Source organism: Hirundo rustica, chromosome Z, assembly GCF_015227805.2.
Source record: "Hirundo rustica isolate bHirRus1 chromosome Z, bHirRus1.pri.v3, whole genome shotgun sequence".
Classification (NCBI taxonomy): domain Eukaryota; kingdom Metazoa; phylum Chordata; class Aves; order Passeriformes; family Hirundinidae; genus Hirundo; species Hirundo rustica.
The window spans coordinates 19,166,663-19,191,814 of NC_053488.1; the positions used below are offsets into that span (position 1 = coordinate 19,166,663).

Sequence of the window (25,152 nt, forward strand, 5' to 3'; positions counted from 1 at the left end):
CAGCACAGTCTACTGCCTGAGACCTCAATTTGAAATTTAAACAAAACAAAACCAAACCAACAACAAAACCAAAGAAAAAACCCAAAAACCAAAAAAACCAAAAAAACCACAAAAAAGCCAAAAAAACCCAAACAAAAAAAACCCCAAAAAAACCCAAAACCAAAAACCAAAAAAAAACCAAAAAAACCCCCCCAAAACCCCCAAACCAACCAACCAAACAAAAAACAAAACAAAACAAAACAAAACAAAACAACCCCCCACACACAACAAAAAACCAAAATACCCCCACACACAACAACAAAACCAAAAACAAACAAAAAACCCCACCACACTCCAAACCTTAAGTAAATTCAATATTTCAATATTTACACATTGCTCCGTTTTGGCTGTCTGTTCCCCTTCCTAGATTAGAGTACATTTTTAAGTCAGTAACAGCCAATGAATATAACTAAATTCTACACATATAGCTCATTTGGTTGCATAAGTCTTTGAAAAACATGTGAAACAACTGCAGCCTATTATGTAGATATAAATCTGAAAAACAACTGCAGCCTTAACCCTGTCCCCTCTAGCCTTGAAGAGGCTGATTCTGGCCCAACCCATGAGATGCACGCTTCCCTTATGGCTCACCTGCCAGCTCAGATGGGGCAACGGCAGGGAGCAGCCACAGCATTCCCCACAGAAAAGTGGGGCACTGCGTATTTTGCCTCCACATGAGCCAAACTGCAGCTGTTCCAACCCAGGCATACAAAAACTCCCAACCATCCAGGCTGTGTTCTGATCCAAGCAACTGACAAACCTGTTGAAAGCTGGCCAGGTCTGGCAAAAACTGGGTATTTGGCAGCTCTGCAAATGGAGCTGCATTAACAGGGAATTCCAGCCGCTGCCTGATGCTGCATTACAGGTTTGGCTGATCCTGCCTGTGGGCAGGAGGCTCACAGGCTAACCAAACATGAATACAAGGGCCCTTCAGAAGAGTATTTGCTTCCCTCTGAGACAACAGCTCCACTAAAAGACAATGAAATACAAAAATTCTTAAGAATAGCCATCAGCTGTGTGAAAAAGCAAATATAGAACAAAAGACACAAGCTGGCTCCTACAAGAAAATGTAGACTGTTTACTTCATCTTTGACCTTCAGACATCATCTGCACGAAGCCCCATGCATGTAAGATGCAAAACCCATTGGGAGGCTTCTCAATGCTCAGAGAACTTTATATGGAATAGGGAGTTTGCTATTTAAATACATGGAATTTGGTTGATTTACAACATAGGAAATCACTAAAGAGAAAAAAGCAGAAAGTTTAGGACTTTGTAACTGAAGTACAACTAAAGATTATTAATTACTGTCTCTTCAGAAGATGGCCCCTTCTCTCTCTTTTTTTTTCCCTAATAACATGAAGGTATAAAAATGCTAAAATGTCTTATTAAAAAATCCTTTGAAAATGTGTATAACAGAGCCTGGATGCTGTTGATTTCAAATTCTGTCAAAAGCGCAGGCAAGAACTAAAAACTGGATCATGAAATTTTCCAACTCTAGTTGGAAAGGTCAAGTGAGGGGTCAAAACCATCAGAAATGGTCTATACAATTTCAGTCAACGGCTAGGAACAAAGCACTGCCATGAATTCACTGCATGGATCTCATTTAAAAGCCTGCATGATTGTCAATACAGTGGTGCTTGTAGGCAGAGTGAATTTTTTCATGTATCGCCAAATTATAAAATCAAAGTTAAGTATTGCTCCTCTGTTGTAGAGATAAAAGCATTCCCTCTCACCATACATTAACAATCAGCTCATACTGAACATAATAGGAAGTTAATTAGCCCAATTTAGTATCCTGGCAGTGGACACATTCATCCAACCATGGCCTAGAGTTTCATTAGCATTTCTGAGCATTTGTCTAACGTGGAAAGCAATTTTTCAGGAAACCTAATATCAAGATCTTAATTAAATTATATACCTAAAAGTGCTGCAGGGCAGGGGAAGGGACAAAAAAAGAATACTCACAATTTGAGCCTTAAAAGAACTTCAGAAAAGATTTAGAGAGACAAAAGCTTTTACACCCAGATCTCCCATGGAAATAAACTTTACAAGAAATTTTGGAATAAGAACCAGATTTCAGCCATCTGTTGGCTAGAGATAAAACAAAGGTTGAGATCCCTGTGGTCTTTCTTACTATGACCATGTTCAGAAACCTAGACATTATTGCAACCATCTGGACCATCAGAAATCATATACTGTGATAAAAGTAATTTTTTTTTTCCTCAGAGATCAAATCAATGTATCTTCATTAGCCTGCCTGTTGCATTTGTGTGCATCTACATGATGCACTTTACAGCCAACTCCTCTACCTGGGCCACAGTCCAGCAGCCCAGATGGGTTTCCCTCTGCACTGCCAATTGGTCCTTCTCTGTCAGTCCAGACATAACCACTGAGTGTTTGTCAACATCCACAAGTCAGTGTAAAAGTAGAGCACTGTCCATTTCTCCCAGGCTAAGGCGGTCCCAGTGGTCTGAGCTGGAGGACCACGGCTGCAAGAATGATCAATGCTCAGTTGACCATAAACTTGTGTGGGATCTGCTGCTCCAGCTGGATCCCTATAATCCATGGGGCCTGATGGGATTCATTTGAGAGCACCCAAAGAGATGGCTGATGTCACCACAAGGCCTCTCTCGAAGACTTTTGAACAGTCCTGGGAATCTGGAGAGGTCCCAGCTGACTGGAAGCTGGCTAATGCTTGAGCTTTCAAAAAGAGTAAGAAGGAAGACCCTGGAAACTGAGCCTGTCAGTCTCACTGCAGTGCTGGGTAAGATTATGGACAAGATCCTTCTGGGAAGTATTGAAAATCACCTGGAGGACAATGCAGTCATTGATCATAGCCAGCATGGCTGCATGTGGGGAAAGTCGTGCTTGTCAAACCTAACTTCCTTTCATGACAACGTAGCCCACCTAGTCGATCAAGGGAAGCCAGTGATGTTATTTTTATCTTTTTGCATTTCAGCAAAGCTTTTGATACTGTGTCTTACAGGATTCTTCTGGACAAAATGTCCAGCTCACAACTGGACAAACACAGCCTGTGATGGCTGAGCAACCGGCTCATGGGTGGGACACAAAGTGTTACAGTAACTGGAGTGACATTGGGCCGGTGACCTGTCACTAGTGGGGCTCTGCAGGGCTCCATCCTTGGCCTTTTGCTCTTCAACATGTTCAGAAATGACTTGGACACAAGACTTAAAGGGATACTAGGTTTGCAGATGATTGGGAGGAGCTGTTGACTCCCTTGAGGGCAGAGAGGCCCTGGAGAGAGACCTCGACAAATCAGAAGGCTGGGCAATCACCAACTGCATGAAGCTCAACAAGGGGAAAGGCTGGATCATGCACCTGGGCCAGGGCAACCCTGGGTGAACAGACAGACTGGGAAAGCAGACTTATTCAGAGCATCCCTCGGGAAGCAACCCTTAAAAACAAAAGAGTTCAGGAAAGCTGGGCATGCCTCAAAACAGAGATCTTGAGGGCACAGGAACAGACTGTCCCAGTGTGCCAAAAGGTTAAGTCGACGGGGTAAACGTCCAGCCCGGATGGGCAAGGAGGTTTTGGAGGAATTTAGGAATAAAAAGAGGATGTATCAGCTTTGGAAGGGGGGTCAGGTCTCTCAGGAAGTATTTAAGGGAGCTGCTAAAGCATGTAGAAAAAAATTCAGGGAGGCCAAAGAGCAGTTCGAACTTAGAATGGCAACTTCTGTAAAAGATAATAAAAAATGTTTTTTACAAATATATTAATGCTAAAAGGAAGGGTAAGACCAACCTTTGTTCTTTACTGGACAAGGGAGGGAACTTAATATCTGCAGATGAGGAGAAGGCAGAAGTGCTTAATGACTACTTTGCCTCAGTTTTTAGTGAGGAGATGACTTGCCTTCAAGACAACTGCCCTTCTGGGCTGGGACATGGTGTCAGGGAGCAGAATGGTCCCCTCATTACCCAAGAGGTGGCAGTCAGAGAACTACTGACATGCCTGGATATCCGTAAATCTATGGGCCCAGACGGGATCCATCCCAGAGTGATGAGAGAGCTGGCAGATGAGCTTGCTGAGCCACTCTCCATCATCTACCATCAGTCTTGGCTCACTGGTGAGGTTCTGGACAACTGGAAGCTGGCCAATGTGACAGCCATTCACAAAAAGGGTGCAAAGGAGGATCCTGATAATTATAGACCAGTCAGCCTGACCTCAGTACCTGGCAAAATAATGGAACAGTTTCTATTAAGTGCCATCACACAGAACTTACAGGATGGCCAGGGTATCAGACCCAGCCAGCATGGGTTTAGGAGGGGTAGGTCATGTTTCACCAACCTGATCTCCTTTTATGACCAGGTGGCCCACTGATGGATGCAGGAAGGGCTGTGGGTGCTGCCTATTTGGACTTCAGCAAAGCCTTCGACACTGTCTCCCACAGCATACTCCTAAATAAGCTGGCAGCCCATGGCTTGGACAGGAATACTCTTTGCTGGGTTAGGAACTGGCTGGATGGCTGAGCCCAGAGGGTGGTGGGGAATGCTGCTGCATCCAGCTGGCAGACAGTCATCAGTGGTGTCCCTCAGGGGTCTGTGCTGGGGCCAGTTCTGTTCAATATCTTTATTGACAACATGGATGAAGGCATGGAGTCTTTCATTAGTAAATTTGCAGATGACACTAAGCTGGGAACGTGTGTCAATCTGTTGGAAGGTAGGAAGGCTCTGTAGAGAGATCTGGACTAGTTGGATGGATGGGCAGAGTCTAGTAAGATGAAGTTTAATAAGTCCAAGTGCTGAGTGCTGCACTTTGGCCACAATAACCCCCTGCAGCGTTATAGGCTGGGGACGGTGTGGCTGGACAGTGCCCAGGAGGAAAGGGACCTGGGGGTGCCGGTGACAGCAGCTGACCATGAGCCAGCAGTGTGCCCAGGTGGCCAGGAGGGCCAATGGCATCCTGGCCTGGATCAGGAATGGTGTGGCCAGCAGGAGCAGGGAGGTCATTCTTCCCCTGTACTCGGCACTGGTCAGACCACACCTTGAGTGCTGTGTCCAGCTCTGGCCCCTCTGTTTAGGAAGGACGTTGAGATGCTTGTGCACATCCAGAAGAGGGCAACAAGGCTGGTGAGGGGCTTGGAGCACAAACCCTGTGAGGAACGACTGAGGGAGCTGGGGTTGTTTAGCCTGGAGAAAAGGAGACTCAGAGGTGACCTTATCACTCTCTACAACTTCCTGAAGGGTGGCTGTGGTCAGCTGGGGGTTGGTCTCTTTCTCCAAGCAGCAACGGACAGAACAAGAGGACATAGTCTCAAGCTGCGACAAGGGAGATATAGGCTGGATATTAGGAAAAAGTTTTTCACTGAAAGAGTGATAAAGTACTGGAATGGCTTGCCCAGGGAGGTGGTGGAGTCACCATCCTTACAAGTGTTTAGACTGGATGTGGCACTTGGTGTCATGGTCTAGTTGAGGTATTAGAGATGGGTTGGACTCGATGATCTTGAAAGTCTCTTCCAACCTAAAAAATTCTGTGATTCAGTGCCACAGAAAGGGACCTGGGGCTCCTGGTCAATGGCAAGCTGAACACGAGCCAGCAGTGCCCTGGCAGCCAGGAGAGCCAACCCTGTCCTGGGGGCATCAGGAACAGCATCACTAGCTGGGCAAGGGAGGGGATTGTCCTGCTCTGCTCTGCTCTGGAGCAGCATCACCTCGAGTGCTGGGGACAGTTTTGGGTGCCACAACATAAAAACAACATTAAATCGCTAGTGAGCATCCAAATAACGGCTAGGAGGATGGTGAAGGGTCAGGAAGAGAAGCTGTCTGAAGCGTGCCTGAGACTGAGAGGAGACCCCAATGCAGTTACAACTCCTTCATGCTCTCTTCTCTGGGGTCACAGTGGCAGGACCTGAGGAAATGGCCCTAAGTTGTGTCAGGGGAGGTTTAGGTTGGATATCAGAAAAGATCCATTGCCCAGAGGGCAGCTGGGCACAGGAACAGGCTGTCCAGTGGTCACAGCACCAGCCTGACAGAGTTCAAAATGTTTGGACAATGCTCTCAGGCATGTGATGAGACTCTTGGGGTGTCTGGTGCAGGGACAGGGCTTGGACTTTGATGATCGCTGCGGGTCCTACCCAATTCAGATTATGCTATCATTCTCTGTCTTCTTCCAATAGCTTATTTTAAGGTAAATAATATTACAAGGAAACATTCTCTCTCAGAGGTGATTAAAACATGATCTATTTTTTGAAAAGTGATGTTCTTCATGCCAATCACCCCCACCTCCTTATACAGTAAGATCTGAAAGGAAGAAAGCAAAAATGAATACTATGTACATAATAATATCTAGTATTTGCAGTTGGAATATGCTCCAAAAATTATTTTTAGCTCAGCCTCCAAGGCATGAACAGTCTCTTTCAAATGAAAATATATCTTTTCTATTAACGGCTATTGACAATAGTTTTGTGAAAGAGTCCTTAAAGAGCAAATTTGCAGAGGTTTCTAAAGCTTTCTTGTATTGTTGTAATTTCATTAAACAACAGCTGATTCAATCGCAGTTCAAAAAAAAAAAGTACAGAGATCTGTTTCACTTAATAGCCAAAAGCATTTAATTCTAGTTTAGTACCTTGCAGAAACATGCAAACATGGCAGTAATGGACTGGCACACTGACAAAATAACTTCAAGACAAGGAAATGCTACCATTTATACACTGTAAATCCTTTCCAAAATCATTCCCCCACCCCCATCCCTCCACTTCCCCTCAACAATGGCAGTAGCTTCTTAAAATAACAGCCCATTTGAACACTTGATCTTGTGGAAAGTGCAGCGCATGAATGAATCCAATCCTATGTTCCCAAACGGGATCTTTTTGAAAACCCTTTTTTGTTAGTTTAAGTGGATTTAAATTATCAAATTCCAAGCTGGAAAGCCCCATTTTGTTGTTTAAGGAAACTGGACCAAAAGAAAAAACAACCAACCCATCTGGCAAAGTAAGACTACAATGACAGAGTCAGATTTCCAGATAGGTTGTATTACAACTATGCTTGGCAATAGTCTGTGCTATGTAAGTTGGAGCAACAATGGGACTTTGTCAGCTTACGCCAAAGGTGGATTTGCTCCGTGGCCTTAAAAGTGATTTATTGTTCATAGAAAGAACTTAGTCAAAGGCAGGGTGACGGTGTGGAAAGTCAAGTGAGTCTTAAAAAACTATAATTTCATTACTCTGACAAGGTATTTTTTAAATGCCTTTTTTAAAAAGAGATACTGCTGAGGAGTTAAACCTCCTAATGAAAACTTGTAAATATAATCTCTAAGAAATACCTGCCTTAATACTAATACCTTAAATTAATGAGGTACCTAAACTTCATTATTTTAAGCACCTCCGTTTTATTGCATGTCAGTAAGTCACAAAGTCAAGGACCTAAATGACAGGGAATAAAGAGGACACAAAGAGGAAATTTAGGTGGTAATGTCCAAAACTGAGCCGAAGCTGAAGTACATCATAGCAGGACTCAGTGAGATGTTACATGAAGTACTCAACAGGACAAATAGAGAATATCTTCAGTTCTGGTCTCTGTTCCTTTCAGTTCAAGGATTTTATGATAGGAAGCCATCTAATTATAAAATAAAAAACTTAGAAGTACCTCTCTAAGCATGAAAAATTATCCTCTCCACCTTCTGTTTAAAATAATGCACTATATTACTGAATCTCAAACATCTGGACAGTAATGATATTTTTGCTTGTAGAGTTGTTAACAAAAAGAATGAGAAAGGAAAGTCTTAAAAGAAACATGTCACACCTTAAGGCTACAGACAATGATGGAGCTAACAAACCTGTATTGCAATGTGTAATTGTTTCTCCTTTTTGCTTTCAAGCACATTCCAAAGTCTTTAATCACATTATGCACTCTGTTACATAATTTAATCCACCATGTTCGTCTGGTTAGTCAGCTTCATCCCAACTAAGTAAACAAATGCATCAATATATACTCACTGGGATCAATAGAACACGCATCCAAAGAGCTCCCTTCCCACATGGCACTGCAGACAACTTCCTGAAATGTGACCAGCCAAACTACATGAGCCTCATGAGGTTCAACAAGGCCAAGCGGTGGTCCTGAACCTGGGTCAGGGCAAACCCAAGCACAAACCCAAGCTGGGCAGAGAATGGACAGAGACCAGCCCTGCCAAGAAGGATTTGGGGGTGCTGGTGGACAGGAGGCTGGACATGGGCAACAATGTCAGCTCACAGACCAGAAATAATACACTGTTTGGCATCAAAATAATTCTGTGGGCAGCAGGCCAAGGGAGGTGATTTTGCCTCCTGTCTACAGATTCATGTCTCTCCAGGCTGTAGACAGGAATGTTTTGCAGGACAGTGTCAAGAATCCTGCACAAGTCCAGGCAGATGATGTTGTTCCTCCCTCATGCACCACAGCTATGACCTTCTGCAGAAGGCCAACAGATGTGTCAGATGTTATTTGCTTTTACTGAAGTGACACTGGCTGTCACCATGTTGGGGGTTAGATTTGTTTCTTTTTTACGCGTAGAATTTTCTCCCCTAAGTTGCTAGGAAAGTAACTACTGAGTACTTACGGGTACTTAAACATAACAAAGGGGCCAAAGGAGAGGAGTTGTAGCGCCCGGCTACACTTCTTCGAGTCTCTGGGGTTTCTCTTGGAGGGAGAAGATACTGCGAGTTTTGGGGGCAGGTAAGGGACGGGGCTGGGAGCAGCTTCTCATGCTTGCTCTCAGCATCAGAGAGAGGACGGCCAGGCTGCTGCTTGCTGCAGGAGTTCGCTGTCACCATCAAGCCTGGTCCTGGGAAATCTACCATCATCTGCTCATGTGCCCTGAAATTCTGCGCTTGCTTCCTTCTGCCCTGCTGGAACGGGGCCAGCCCCGAACTGCCACTTCTTCGGCACTGCTTTGAGGCTTTTTGCTACTCGGCTTTTTGCTACTTCTTTACTGTGAGAAAGGTGAGCAACTAGAAGAGGTTGCCCAGAGAGGTGGGGGAGGAACCATTCCTGCAGTGTTAAAGGCTAGGCTGGATTGGGCTTTGAGCAACATGGCCAAGCGTGGGTGTCCCTGCCCATGGCAGGAGGATTTAAACGAGATGATCTTTAAGGTCCCTTCTAATCCAAACCATTCTGTAATATTGTGAAATCTGAGCACAAGGGTGGACAACTCTCCCAAAAAGCCCTGCGCAGATCACAATTTCCCAGTGCAGGAGTAGCTGATGTTACAGATTGGGTAGCTAACAAACCAGCACCATGCTCCTGCAGCACACCAACAGACCTCAGTGCTGGGCTGCAGAAGAGTCTACTCTATGCAGAGCTTCTGAGGCCAGGCAAAACCAGCTGTGTCAGGTGCCCAGACACATGGCAGGAATGAAGCACTGGCATCACACTACAAACAGAAGAAACAAGTCTGCACAGAAATGATGACTGTACCCCATTTTGTACACACCAAAAAAAATACTCTGGAGTGATAAAAACACAAACAAGACATAGCCCAATATTACTAAGACAGACTAGAGAACATTTCTGGGCCACATTTGGTAGCTATGTCTCTCCAGGTTAGCGTCATTGCTTCCACACCTGTCAGTCTTTATATTTCAAAACGTAGACAGAAATAACCTGAGCAGGTCTGCTACATTTCCCAAAGCACCGGAAACAGAATGAGACTTGACATGCTGTATTTCTGCATCACAGCAACACTGCTCTTCTTCTCTCTCAAGCTTCCTTTTAACCACGACACAGAAAAAAAATTAAAAGTAAATGACAGTTAAATGTGCAGAGAACAAGAAGCAGCAGAGATCTTTATAGCATTAACTCACATTCATTCCAAGCAATTGAAAGAAGTATCTGCAACTGCATTATTAGTAACAGTATCATTCATAAGTATATGTTTACTGACTTCCCAGTAGCTGCAGAGAAAGAAGGAAAATAGGATTTTTTTTTTTTTTTGTAACCATGTAAAACTGAAAAATCATTCCACCAATACCTAGCTACCTTCTTAGAGTTAAGAGATACTAATAAATTCAGTCTTGGGAGGTTCCCAAGAAAAATCCATAGTATCAATTCGTACATGACACTTGCAAAGTTGGTGTTACACTGGATACACTGTATACAGAGTAACACTTAAGAAGACCTTGAGATCTGAAGTTATGCTGATTGTAAAAACATGAAATGCTAAATATAGCTGTAATACTGAAGATTCGATGGCCAAAATAAAAACATATTTATGTAACTTTTAAAAATTAAAAACCTATTAAAACATGGAGGAGAAAGCCCGCTTGACATAACTGATGACTTGGACCTCTGCACTAAGAAATTCCAAGCCATTATGAGTCAATCCATCACACAGTTTCCTCACATGCAGAGCAGAAATAGAGCAGATGCAGGAAATTGAACCAGACCAAGAAAGAAGCAGAGTATGACTCAATAAATGTAACCCAGAGGTAATTTATTAGAACTTAGAGTTTGGTAAAAACTGCTTTGTGCTGCCCTTCCCAAGACTAAACTGCCTTGTGGTGTCCTTCTAAGTCCTCCTTTGCCCACATCTATCCAGAATTTTATCAAGGTTTTGGTTCTGTCACAGGACACCTATTTCTCAGTTATCCACCAAATCATCTTTCTGAGCCATATGGAAGGAAGTGTAAGGATAGCAATCTTTCAGCTGTAGTTAACTCAGTGGAATCTTTTATCTTCCACAGTTCAGAAATGTTCCCAAGAGAACAAGAGGAAGACCAGAAGATGAAAATGCTGTATTAGAAATACATAGCAATAGGAATCCAGTTTACACAAAACTTTCATTAGCACACTTCAATCAAAACAAGGAACACTTAGCGAATCCCTAGCATCTGCAAGATTTTAGAACTGTCACCATAGTTTCGGTTCAGTCAAATCTATTAGGATGAAAATATATCTTAAGTTCTGTCTTATTAAAGTAATGTCCATGGGAAAAGATATTCCCAAAGATTAATACATTTCGGAGTGTGCAATCTGCACTGCATTATGAAATTTGAAAATACCCTGTCCTAAAATGATCCCAGTCTACCCAGTAGTTTGTTAATCTTCAAGTTACCTTAATGAGCTTATGATTTTGAAATTATTTTAAAGATAGAATTAAAAATCAAGACTTGCAGAATGTGTTGTGCCTCAGAAGAAAAAGGAACCTTCATTTTCAGGATAGTATCTGGTTTTTAATTCACAGAAGTGGCATGTGCCATCTAGGGCTGGGGCTTTCCATGAGTTCAATCACAGGTTTTGTTTGGACTTACGCAGTTTTGCCCTCACTATCTTGTTTGGTGGCACTGGCTCCCTTTTTACCCAGCAGTGAAGCCACCTTCTCAGGGTCTCCATTCTCCACCGCCTGAAGCAGCCGATCATCATTCTTATTCCACTCGTTGGTCTAAGTAAGAGGAAAAGAAAAGAAAAATATTATCAGTACCAGCTCTCTGTACACACTCTCCAGAATCTGCACACATTTATCACCACTGAAAGCTTAAACAAAAGCCCAGCCCAAAGAAATGGCACAGACAAAGCCGCATAAAAGTAATCTGCAAGCTGTGCAGCAGAGGCTCCCAAGGATTTGATGGCTTAAGCCAGTGCCTAAGCGATAACGGAAGATGAACTGTAACTTGGAAACTGTAGCTCAGTAGTGCAGGAAAAAAACCCAAAAACATATTTTCTTAATGTATTTTCAAAAATTCTCCTTTATTTTTCTAGTCCTGGTTTCCGTTTCAGAGCTGTACTGGCCCTACTGGACTTTCATGACATACATCACATGGGTAAGCAATGAGGTATGCCATCTTATAGAGATCCTGCCCTAAAAACCCAAACCAACCGAAACTTTCCGTATTAAAGGCTTTTCCCAGTTCACATTTTGTAGAGGTTAACGTGTTAAGAGACTGCCCTTTGCAGACTGCAGCTAGCTTTATGGAGCTTTTGATCCCCTAGTCTTTAAAACCAAGAAACAAAGCACTAACAGTGATACTGAAAGAAAAGAAAACCACCCTACTTTCAGATCTTTCCAAACCTAATCCACTAAATCTTTTTGATCCCTCTCAGCAGCTGAATCAGGAATAGGACATTACTTCCTAGCTTGATGATTCTGCCTCCTCCTCTGAACGATCAGGACAATGGCCTATTTCCTCTAAAAGACTTCCAAGCTGAATCTAGCAAGATCCTAAGAAACAGAAGACAGTTAATCTTCTGTATTCCATGTAATCACAGCAAAAGGAGCTCTGGAAAAGGAGTTGAAAGTTGCACACATGCATTCTAGTCTTGACCAACAACAGCGCTCAGTCTCCACGAAAAACTATCTGATGCAGTTAAAAGCTGTATTTGAATCACTATTAGCACCCTTCTACACTCAGGAGTTAACTTCAAACAGCTGTGGCTGTTTCTCTTTGACATCAGTCAGCTCATCTCCAGCATGACTGCCTATTTATGAGCACTTGATTTGTACACAATTTCTGGAATTACTGAATTCATTTTAATACAAACCTTGACAAATACTCAACTTAATAAAAAACCAAAAAAACCCCTCCTCTCCTCCCCCCACTCCCAACACCTTGTCCTGATGCTCTATTAAAGGCTTTTTTCCTCCAGATAACATAAAAACTTGGCCATTTCTCTGTCTGGGCTTGTGAGGAAAAGTGCACGATGTACACACTGATATGAACAAATCCCACAGGCTGTTCACACCCTGAAAAACAGGAGGAACAGGAGGCAAGTGTTCCAGGTTAAAAGCTATTTAAAAAACAATTTAAAAGAACCATTAGGAAGAGCACAGTACGGGCAGGAGAGTAGACAAGACTTCAAAGAACACCACCTAGAACCAAGAGTACAAATGGCAGCTCTGTCAAAGGAAGTGGCACGCAGACAGAGCAACTGCAGTCTGTTATGGCAGTGGAATGATTGGTGGAACAGTGCACATCCAGCAGGTTAGTCTTTATTCTTGTGGCACTGCATAAAATTTCTATAGACTCTATAGCACTAATTACATCCACCAAAAAAAAATTGTTTCTCTAAGTGATGTTTAGACTCCATGACAATGAGTGGCCAGCCAAGCAGCAGACTCCACCCAAAATGAGACTCACTGCTTATTCAGCATTCGGGGAATTTAATGCTTTAAAGCCTATTATTAAAAGCAGATGTTAAAAAAAGTATTCTTCCTTTTTTAAAATAAAAATAAAAAATACAAAAACTCTAATGTTAACTCTCTTCATTTGACAGTACGTCTTTCGGAGTTTGACCTGTTTCTGAGCTTTTCTATTATTCAATCATGTAAGACCTTTACATACAGGCTATTTGATGAATCAGCCTTAATCTACACACACCAAACACACACATCCAATCCTGTACTAACCAATACTTTGAAGAAAAAACCCCAACACCTAACTTGAGATTTTTTTCCTGACATGAAATCACCCATTTACTTTTGAAACATGAAATAGAATAAATGACAGGGAAATGTTGAGATTAAGGCCTGCTGAAAATCCTTGGCAGAAGAGCTTTCAGAAGAACATTCAGCTTTAAAGTACAAAAATGGCCACATCTTCAAGAAGCATTTTCAAGAATATTCCTTCAACAGTCAGCTATTAAATTGAAACATTATTGATATATAATCTAATATTCAGTGTTCTGGTACAATCAAGTAAGCACACAAATACTGATTCCCATATTTAAGAAACATCTGAGAAAAAGTGTCAATTTCCCCTCTGAGAAGCTGCTGTGCTAACTGTATTCATTTGTAATTAGCAGTAAGTAATTACACTATCATTAAAATCCCAGACCAAATAGGAATGAACACTGTTGTGTCCCAAATTACCCCTCAGTATTTATGAAGTGCGGAAGCTGCACTGAGGAGGTACTCAGATATTGAATGGAGAACTCTGGAGTAGTCTGAAAGTGATTCTAATGACGCAGAGCCATGTTTATGCTAACCGTAAAACATTTTATGACATATGGAATCATTCTTTTACAAGAACAGATTCTTTAACTCATCTTTATAGTTTTCAACCACATCCTTTCTGGTATCCTAAAATGAACACTCACACACAAACACAATTAAAGAAAGACTTACTGATGCCTCAACTAAAAACTGCTGCCTACTCATCTGTACAGCTAAAAAGATTCCCTCATACTTGAGAAATAAATAGAACAGAACTTGAACAAGCCATTAAGTGACCCTGAAAACACTCAGTAGTATCAGATGTATCTCAGCGTCAAGGAAAAGCTATCCGTGTACATTTCTTTATTTTTCACACAGAGACGGAGAATTCTTTTCCATGCTTAGAGGAACGTGGTAGAGGCTGGTGGCTAAGCTAGATCTGTATTTGGCAGTAATTTCAGATGCATGTTTTCAGTTCTATATCTAATTAGTGTTTCTTCTTTCAAGCACTGTGACTCAGAGATGTTAAAGAAATGAGTAATAATAAAGATTGTCACACACCTACATCCACTTACAATAGTTCTTGCAATTGCATGTTTAACATCTATTACACTATTGTACCTGAAATTTTTTTTGCTCCTGGAAAACAAAAGAATACATGGAATTTCTCTTCATCATTGTACAGCAGTTATACTTATTTATAAACTAAAATATCTGTGTCCTGCCCAAGATGTTTAAAAGCCATCACACTATTGCTCACATAAAGTTATTCATCTTTTCATTAAAGCAATAAAGATTCCATTCTAAGGCATCAATAATGTGTAATCACTGTAACTGTAGATGAAATGTCATTTTTATGCAAGCTACAAAAATCTATTTACAAACCTTGTTTTACTTTTGAAATTAAATTGTGTGTAAATCTGTTCACACAGAAGAAACAAGTATGCGGGCTTCAACTGTTATTCAAATATTCCTCTGATAGGATCAAACTGGTTTTTTTTCTTCCCCATTATGCTCGAAGACCAGCACTGTACAATGCATTCCAAAAGTTAAAGGTACAGGTAATAAAATAAATGGCACACAATACTCTCAAAACCCATTTCAATATGGAATTGTAGCCCCACTGTCCATGTTCTTCAGGGGAAGAAAACTCTTGAAGCACAGAGAATACACATGACACCCAGAAAGACGCTGCACCCAGTGTTTGGCAAGAAAAGTAGGAGGTATTTAAGCTAGTAGGGCTCTTAAAGCGCCTCATGCGATTGCTTTAAATCAAACATTACATTGGCTGCTGTCTACAGCGGATCAGAAAACCCAGATTTCTGAACAGAGGCAGTAACTTTTGCATTACATTATATTTTTGGAATCTCTTGTAATATTAGCCTGGTTTTGACCCCACAAGTCACACATCATCAAATATACACCAAAGACTTGGGAGGTAACTTCTGCTGGAATGATGCAAAGCATGGGTGCTCCCGGTTACTGTTCACTGTAAAAGCCACCTTGAACTGACACCCATCACGCAGCACCAGCATTTGTCTATCCCGGAAAACATGCACATGGGAGATGCTCTCTTCTGCCTGGAGTACTGGATGGCCAGCAGAACTAGAGACCTTAACTTCATAAACCCACTGCGTCAAGCTTCCTCCACTGCAGTCCCCAAACCATCCCAATCCACTTTTCCAAGCTGCCCAGACACTTCTGTAAGGCCCCTTCAGCTGCGCGCCACATCCTGACCCCTCTAGCTAAAGATTCCTCACTTGCCTTACTTTCAGATCTCACCCAAATAGCACGGCACTATCCATCACACAGCCCTTGGGAAGCTTAGCTCTGTTATACCACTGGCTCAGGTAACGTAAGAGTGTCAGAGAGGTCTCTGCCTGTAACATTCTGAGCCAATCCACGCAGAACACTTCAAACTCAAGGTTATCACAAAACAGCAGCACAGTCTTCAGGAAAATCTTCACTACAGCACAAGAGCAACAAAACCAACAGCTAAGCAGGTACTTTTCATCATCAGCAAGGCTGAGAGTTCTTTTGGTTTGTTTGGAGATGTCTTTTGCTTGTTTTATGTTAAGACAGCTGCAAATACACAAGTTAGTCAACTGAGTATGTAGCATTCTAGTAAAAAAAAATCCCAAATCTGAGCATCTCAGCGTAAACACATATGTGTAATGAATTTGGAAGAATCTAGTCCTAGAAAAGACGGCACATGTGCGTTCTCTTCACCTCCACCCCCACCCTACACACACCCCTGACTCCTGTAGGCCACATGCCAAACAGTTATCAGCAGCCTTCCTTCAAACAATTAACATTTTGCAATAACAATGGCTTGTGAACACATGCAAAATTGATGAAACACATATTTCAGCTTCACAGACCATAGGCAGTGTTCCACTCAGTACTACTTCCACTCCCCCTTCTTGGGGAAGGGGGAAGAGTTAGTTTGTTGTTTGCATTTTTTTCAAACATGTACGGGATTCAGTGTAGGTAGCAATAATGAGAATTAGATATGCAGAGACAAAGCAACCTGATCAATGCTTAAGATGTGCAAGTTTTTGGATAAAACGTGTTTTTCAGTCATGCCTAAAAATAGTAAACATTTTCCTATACATGTGCAGGAGATCAGATAATCTGTCATCCCTAATATATCCTAAAATACAACACTGCCAGCTGAAAGGATGGCATGCTAAAATTCAAACATCAGGTGGCATTGAACATGCCTCTCAAGCATGCTTTTTGTTCTTAATTTTCAGTTTGCAGATGGAAAAGTGTGCTGTAGAAAAGTCTCACTCAGAAGTACCTCCCTAGTAACAGTTCTGGGGTTTTTATACTGAAACACTCATGAACTTGAGAAAGGAGCTGGCAGCACAGAGGTAGCCAGGCTTAGGATGGAAAGCCACTCCTGGCCACTGTGTGGTCAGCGTTAATGAAGTGAGGCCGAGAACTTGATTGACTTGATCTACACCACCAGTTTATGACTAGTGATTAAAAAGGGCAACACTCAAGCCAATGAAGAGTGCTCACACCACCTTCAGTGATCACCATCAGGATGACCTCTCAAAACCAGGGCTCCATCACAAACTTTGGCAGCAGTTACCAACAGCAATGCACTGGCAGCTGTAGTCACCTTTAAGCTCTCTCTGTGCACAATTTATTTCCAATTTTATCATTGTAAGATACTAATGAAGTACTTATCATACTTGTGGGGCTGAAACCAATCAGTAAAAATCCTTCATATTTGGGATCACACATAGCATGTTGACAAGTTGACAGATTTTGAGTCCAAAGAGAAACCTTCATATCAAAGCCTATTTTCCTACAGAGTCGAAGCTTGCACTAGCTGTTTTATATATTGTTTTCTCTGTCACAAAGTGAACAATTTCCCTTCCAGAAGAGAAGCTGAGGAAACAAAAGATGTTCAAAAAAGTTACCTATTATTATTTTCATCACCACCATATCATTATATTAAGCCTCCATTGTCTGAGACTACCAGCACATATCATGCAAGAAATAACATATAACAAGAGGCAATAGTTCTACTTAGCACTTGTACAACCTTTTCCAGGAGCAAATAACTGAGCAAACATTAACTGGCAACAACTTTGTTTCTTTATCTTTGGCATGCAGCCTACAGGAGATGATTTAAGGGACCTTGCATTGTTGCAAACCTACTGGAGACAGAGTTATGTTATCTGTACTGAAATCAGAACTGCAGGGAAGCTGAGTAGCAAATTAAAATTCCTGATAATTTCAAACTCAGCAACTCAGTGTCTGAAAAGGAAAGGAATACTTAAAGACTGGCGTCACAAACAAACACATGGCAAAGACACTAAACACCACTGCATCACAAGGTCATCCACAAAAGTCCACATGTGCTGAACGTCCCAAGAGAGTTTTAAAAACACGAACAATCTTATTGTACTGAATGCATTCACTAAACAAAACATCTCTTATAGTTAAAACAACAGATGACAGTTTTTCTCGAAAGAATAGCTTATCTGAAAACACTATAACCTAGGAGCCAGTGGTATGTAGGTAAGGAGCTTACACTTTTCCCAGCCTTCCCATCTGTAATTTAGAGATTGTATTTGCCAGCAGCAAGCTTGGTTGGTGGGAGTGGAAATCTCACTTGCAGTTGGGCAGGATGTTGTTGACCTTATCAGCAACAGCTTATTCCAGTCTGCAGCAGCTTCTCCCAGGACATTCAGAACTCAGCAGATGCCAGCAGCTGCTGCCTCTCAGGCTCCTTCCAGTTGCTGTGGCTCCAGCTCCTGGCTGTGACCCCCGAAGCCTGCCCTCGGTGCAGATACAACATAGTGGCATTGCAAGCTGACCTCTGCTGCACTGCACCCACCGAGGCAGCGCCCTGAAAGGCCATGCCAAAAGATGCTGCGTTCATTAACTTCACCACAAGTAAGGTCTAGGCCTCTAATTAAGTCGTCAGAAAAGCAAAGGGTGACAATGGCTTTCAAAGTATTCAAAGTGATACTATCTAAATGTCACTAATTGGTACAAGTGAGTCTTTTCCAGCTTCACTTGACCATCCATGCACGCCTGTTTGAGGTGACTGATGGCTAATAACATTTGTTATATTTACATAAGAAGATGAAACATATGCCATTCATAAGATTACACATGCCATTCTTTAAAGGTGGAAATGGCAGCAAGCAAATAACCTGTGCACATTTTACAACAATTGCCCTCCTTTTGCTTCTCGAGATATGGTGCCTAGCTGGGGTAACTGACCACGTGGATTGCATGAGGTCTGTTTGATACTGGAGATTGTATTTGTGTTAGACCATGAATTCCATTTGAATCAGAGATAAAAAGCAAGGCGGAGAAGGCAGGAAGCAGTTGGAGTGAATAGACAAGGAATGGTAACAAAAGACTAACAGCAGATTGTCAGTAAACCTTGATAATTATCCATTCACTGGGTAACTTCTTTAGATAAAGAAGTGATTATTATCCAAGCAAGCCATTTTTTCATGCTGAACCCCAGAATAATGCAACCGAACAGCAAGTCACTCAGCAGGGCACTTCTATGAGCCAGCGAGGCTGCCTGGAAACTTTCCGGGCAGAAGGGGACCACAACTGTGAAAAGAAATGGTCTTTCACCAAGAGAAAAGGGGAAAGATGACCTGACTGAAACAGTCATCTGAGACTGCAAGTCTGGGGACTGGGGATGTGGGGGGAGGAAAGTTGTAGAAAAAAGCGTGGTCTTTGCTTAAATGATGACTGGAATTTGCAGCAGGTTGTGAGCTGCGCTCCAGGAACACTCAAGAGGGAAATGAAAGTGGAAATAAGTTTCCTGTTTTGATGAGATATTTGTATTCCTTGCATGCAAGTTTCTTGGGTGTTTTCTGTCTGTTTTGGTGGTGGTTTGGTTGGGTTTTTTGAGTGGTGGCTTTTTTGTTTGTTTGTTTTGTTTGCTTTGTTGCTTGTTTGGGTTATTCTAAAAAACCCCTGCGGTTAGTTTCACAGTTTCAGTTGGGCTTTGAACGCAGAGAAGCCATAAGGTCAGGAAGGGAAAGTGCACAGTTAAAGCACAGAAAAGCAGTCGCTTTGTAACTCAACTGGCAAGACTTCATTTCTGCGAGAGCAAAAAAGTTGAAGAGCCTGAGAGCAAAAGTCAGCAAGGACGGCCAAGAGAGCATGACAGTTCACCCAGACCAAGGAATACAGCTTGCCCACACTAGTGAGTTTAGAGGCACATGGTGAAGTTTTGTAGGGGTTGGGAGACACACAGCTCGCACATGCTGCTTATTTCGCTTCATACCAAAGGCCACAATGTTGGGGTTTTTTAAATTCAGATAGTACTTCTCAGCCTTTTTAAAAGAGATAAATCAACCCATGCGCTTGAGAAACAGTGGCATTTCCTGCTAACATTACATCTAAGTACATTAGGTGTTTTCTTTTCTTTTAAGCAATTACTGGTGTTTTCATGTAAGCCAATTCACTCCACTGAGTATAAAGGAAAAGCGATGAGCAAAAAGCTCACAACATGAAAGGCATTAGAACAAAACAAGAAAAAGTACATCTAAATCATTAGTAACACACAGCCAGAGCACTGGCACTAAGTCCAGCTACTGTCCATTGTTTATCATCTCACGCATCATCAGTACAGCACCTGAAGATTTATCTTTATCTTCAGATAGCAAAGGACACAGCAGTAACCACACCACATGCAAACAATCACTCTCAGTAAAACAGAAGAAAGTAAAGCCAAGAATTAATTGTGTATATTTGTATAAATGAAACAATGTTTATTTTAACACAGGAAAAAACACAAGGGACTTTCTAAAAATAAAGATGTTAAATCTATTCTGTTTGAAGTGACCATCCCCCTATGTTCTGTGTTTTCTCAAAGTTCTAAAGATCTGAGCTACAGAGAAATCAGATGACTCTTCTTGAAATTACTCAGTAATTGTACTAAAACTAAAACATATCTAACTACTGATTACTGCTGGACACATGGGAGCTCTTCCCTTCAAAAAAATCCACGGGGTGTCAAAACACAGACTTAAAAATGACCACACTTAATGGTTATCCAAGGATCCTCAATTTTCCTTACCCTTAAATATAAAAACATACATAAATAAGAAACTGATAATCAGCATAAGACATGAAACAGACCACTTCTACCAAAGTTTTAAGACTGAAGAACTACTTAATCAACAGACTTCAGTTACTTACAAAGGCCAAATAGCAACTCACATAAAGCCTTTCAAGTTTTGGGATTTCTGCTGCATAAGTGCCTCACAGTCAGTTGAGAAAAAGGAGAAATCAAGAGGTTCAAAGTAAAATTGTCTGGATAATCTAACATGACCTTTTATCTGGTAAGTATATTTCAGCGGTAAGTAGAGTGTAAGATACAGGGAGAACGCTAACTCCGCAAGCAAAGTTTGTTTCTTCAGCTGTTGTGCTGGTGATCTTGATGATCCTCCATACTGTGCTAGACACAGAGGTCTGTGAAGACCAGAGCGTGCCCAAGGACCGTAGTATACATCTGAACTCCTTTTTTCTAGATAGGGACAGGAACAGTCCCTTACATTTCAACATTTAATGCCACAGACAAAAGACTTTCCGAGTGGAAGGTTTGTAAATTCCACACATTAAGGCATTAGAGAGCATCCAAAGGAGGTGAAAGGTCTGGAGAGGAAGCTGTGTGAGGAGCGGCTGAGGGCACTTGGTCTGTCCAGCCTGGAGAAGAGACTGAGGGGAGACCTCGCTGCAGTTACAACTTCCCCATGAGCTGAATAGGAGGGGCAGACACTGCTCTCTGCTCTGTGGTGACCAGTAACAGGACCAGAGGGAATAGCCTGAAGTTGTGTCAGGGGAGGTTTAGGTTGGGTATCAGGAAAAGGTTCTTCTACAAAGGATGACTGGGCACTGGAACAGGCTCCCAAGGGCAGTGCTCACCGCATGGGCCTGGCTGAGTTCAAGAAGTGTTTGGACAATGCTATAGGCCCATGTTGTGACTCTTTGGGATGGCTGTGCAGGGCCAGGAGCTGGACTGAACGATTCTCATGGGTCCATTCCAAATTAGCACATTCTATGATTCTACAGCTTGGTCTGGGTATCTGAGCTGATATTGTCTACCTAGATTTTTAGTAGCATGCTCCAGTTTCTATTGACTAGTAAACTTAGAGAATACAGGCACTTGATGGATCTTCTTGATCTCCAATGGTCAAATGGACATCCATTGTATAACGGCACTTTAGACCTAAGGTTCCATCTTTCCTCCTATCTGTTGCTAAACCTCTCAAAACATGGCTTATCTTGCTACTTCTGCACAGTAAGATGATTTTCCTGATGTTTAGAGCTGCTACCCATTTTTCCTCCCCATTACTTTGTAAAGGGGAATACAGACGCAAAGGCTGCAAAAAATTTTTTTTAAAAAATTAAAAATTTAAAAAATTAAACATCAAACAGAACTTCACCCTGTCCAGAACTGATATAAGATATACTTCTGTAAGATGTGTTCATAAGGTACAAGCCGCCATGGCACTTTTTGTTCGTATTACAAATGCCTACATGAAATTTCAGCTCACAATGAAAGCTGCTATATTTTTGCCCCTCTGTTAGCAAGACAAAGTACATTACTTGACTAAACTTCACCATCTTAATATTCTCCACAGGTGTCAGAAAAGATCTTAGATGTTTTTAAAAACACTTCACAATATTTTTATACCTACCAGAATGGCATTGCAGGAAGCAATAAAATTTCCAAATTCATAACAAAATATGTATTAACATTTCAAAACTATTCAGAGTAGAAAAACAATCTATTTATAGTTGAATTTGTCATTCTTGTAAAGGATATAACCACTGTTACAGGATTATAGCCCTCTATTCTAAACCCATGACAAAGCCAAACAAAACACAGTGCAAGCATAGAGACAAATCCCTATTACATGAAATTATTTTGTTTGGAGTCTTCAAGGACTCAACTCAATCTCTGAAAGTACTTCATGACTACATAAGAAGGCAAAAATGTTTCACTATTTGTCTGATCTTCCTGAGGTCACTAACAGATGTTCGTGCTGTGGATTGACCTCTAGACCTAGTATTTGTCAGTTTCCAAAATCAAATACTAAAGAAGCAAGCTAAGCTTAGCTGCTTTTACTTTTATGACTGCAATGAGGGGTAAATCCAAGAGTCATGGGGAAAAGCAAGCAATTGTTTTGCATGAAAATAAAATTCACTTCAGCTGCCAGTGAAGAACATGTGAGATTTCACACCACCACATCTTCCCACGTTGTTTATCCTCCACATCACATGCACTGAGAATCAGACAAGTCTTTTATGCGTCAGACTCTCTGTATGCAGAACAACAACTGCCCACACATGGCAGGCCTGAAGCAAAAGGGGAGAAAGAACAAGCAGGAACTCACCCCGGTTCCTTTCCTTCGGCCTCATCCAAAGAAGGAGCTCCATTTCTCTACAGGCATGAATAATGACATGCACAAGTTTTCTGTTCAGCAGCCATACATGACCTTGCCTTTCCTTTGATCAGAACCACAGCTTACACACTTTTCTCCAGGCAGCCCCTGCAAACTCAGTTTTGGCTGCCCCAAGCCAGTGCTGGGGGATTAACTATTGCCTACTTGATCAGTGATTGAGAGCTATCTGCTGCCTGGCACAACCACCACAGCTCAGTATCAACCGACCGATCTGCACATCAATAACCTGTCCTCATTTGAATATTCTTATCAATAATACGTGATTTAATAGAACACTCAGTCCTTTCACTACAGTGCTTTTGCTAATTTGGATACCTTGCAACTTACCAAATGCTCTAGGAGGGCTTGCACAAGATGACAAGAGCTACAAACAAGCCTCTGCTTTTTTTTTGTTTTAATTGAAGATTCACTTGGCTCCTACTAATTAGTCCTAGACTGGACTATAGTTGCATCTCACAATCATCAAGATACTTTCCTGTTATCAAGGTAAGTGCTGCCAGTGGTGTGTCTGTCCTTCCCCTCTAAGGAATACTGTTGCTGCTATATAAGACACCCTACTGCACTTTGTCTAGTTTATACTCTGATTTCTTCCCAAGATCTGCACGCATTTTCTGTAATAGAACTCAGCAGCCCAACAACTTCCAAGACAACAGCCCAACAAAACAAGGTTTTCAACTTCCCCAGTACAAAGTTACTGCAAATTAAGAACCTATATTAATATGATGTGCAAAGCATAAAATCCAGAATGACAGTCCACTCCCCAGGGTCTTTCCAGAGAAAGATCACACAACCCCAAGGAAAGTGACTGGGCTATCTGTGCTACCAACCCCTTTCCCATCATCAAAAACATCCCTGCTACAGCTATAAGCATTTCATCACAGTTCTTGCAGGGGCTGATATGAGAGAGAAATCCCTCGTAGTATCATAAATCTTATAAAACATTTTCACCTTGATGCTTGCAAGCAAGACTGACCTGACCAATATCCCTAGCCACGTTCCCCATCAGGATGGGTTTACTCTAAACACATTTCAAAGACTGAGACTGCACACCAGGGCTATGTTGGATCCTGTGGAGTGCATGTAACACAACAACTTTGAGTAACTGCTGAATTCAGACATGTTCCCAGGAGCAAATGGCCAGTCAGTGGACAAGTAATTCTCATCCTTTTTCAAAACATGCTTTTCAATAATTCATGTGAATGGGTGGAGGAGCAGAGGGAGAGGAAGGATTTCTAACAGGTTTTAAGTCTTCATGGAAGAAGACATAAAGCCTAAGAGCTTTACGAGTCATGACAAAAATGCAATTAATTGAATTTGTTGATTTTTTGGTTTCTTTTAGGAATCCACATCGCACGTCTTAGGGGTTCCCTTCCACCTCAAGAGATAGGAAACCCATAATAATATACAAGCATCCTTTTTTTTTTCATCCTGTAACAGCATCTTTAACAGATTCAGTTAATAACTGCAAAGGATTATATAAATAAGCTGAAAATGAGATAGTTTTCATTGCCAGAGACAGCAGAAGGTTTCCAAATTTTATGGGTTAAAAAAGCCAATAAATTTAACAGCCTTTTGAAGATGCTAGTATAATCCTTCCAAAACTGAAGAGAACAGATGATTCAACCATATGGCTAAGTTCCACCAAAATTCTGTCTTGTAATCATAAAAAATGATGTAATGCAGTTTGGTCCCAGGAGAAGGAAAGGCGTTAGACATATGTGACATGCACAAGCATTGCCTGGATCCATCTGGCTAACTATTTTAAAAAGGTATTACACAAATGAGCAGGGTTTTCTAGAAGACTCCAAGATAAATATTCTTAAGCCTTCTCTTGGAAAAGAAAGGGGTATTCCTCTTAAAAGCTACATTAATGCACCAGCCATTATCATTACAAACTAAATAGGTAAAATGAACAAGTTGTTACACCTTTCTGTAGCAATGCAGGTTTTAAAAAAATGCCTTTATAAACTTTGAAAGCAACCTGTGGTTTATTACTACTTCACACTTAGTAGCATGAAAGTTCTCAGAAAAAAAGAGCTTTAAGATGACTTGGAAACCAAAAGAAGATTACCTTTTAAAATATCTGGGAAAGAGAAAAGAATACATGAATTCAGAATACAACTCACTAAGTGGCAAAGCATGTAATTTTCTTCATAATGTAAATGCTGAATGGAAAAAAGGTGCTGTGAAGGAAATCTGAGTAATCAACTGTAAGACAAAGTTCTCTTCAATTCACTACTGAAATATGTGCAAGAGAAAGCATCAATACCCCAGTTACTCAAATAT

The 25,152-nt window shown here is 41.5% G+C and overlaps 1 protein-coding gene across 1 annotated transcript in view; it reads right to left on the reverse strand.

The window, feature by feature from the left end:
- The window catches only part of RAI14 (retinoic acid induced 14), an 89,105-nt gene that overhangs the window by 25,503 nt on the left and 38,450 nt on the right, over nt 1-25,152 (reverse strand). The window contains exon 3 of the mRNA XM_040089964.1: nt 11,283-11,413. Within this exon, the coding sequence (XP_039945898.1) occupies nt 11,283-11,413 (131 nt within the window). The remainder of the gene's footprint in view (nt 1-11,282; nt 11,414-25,152) is intronic.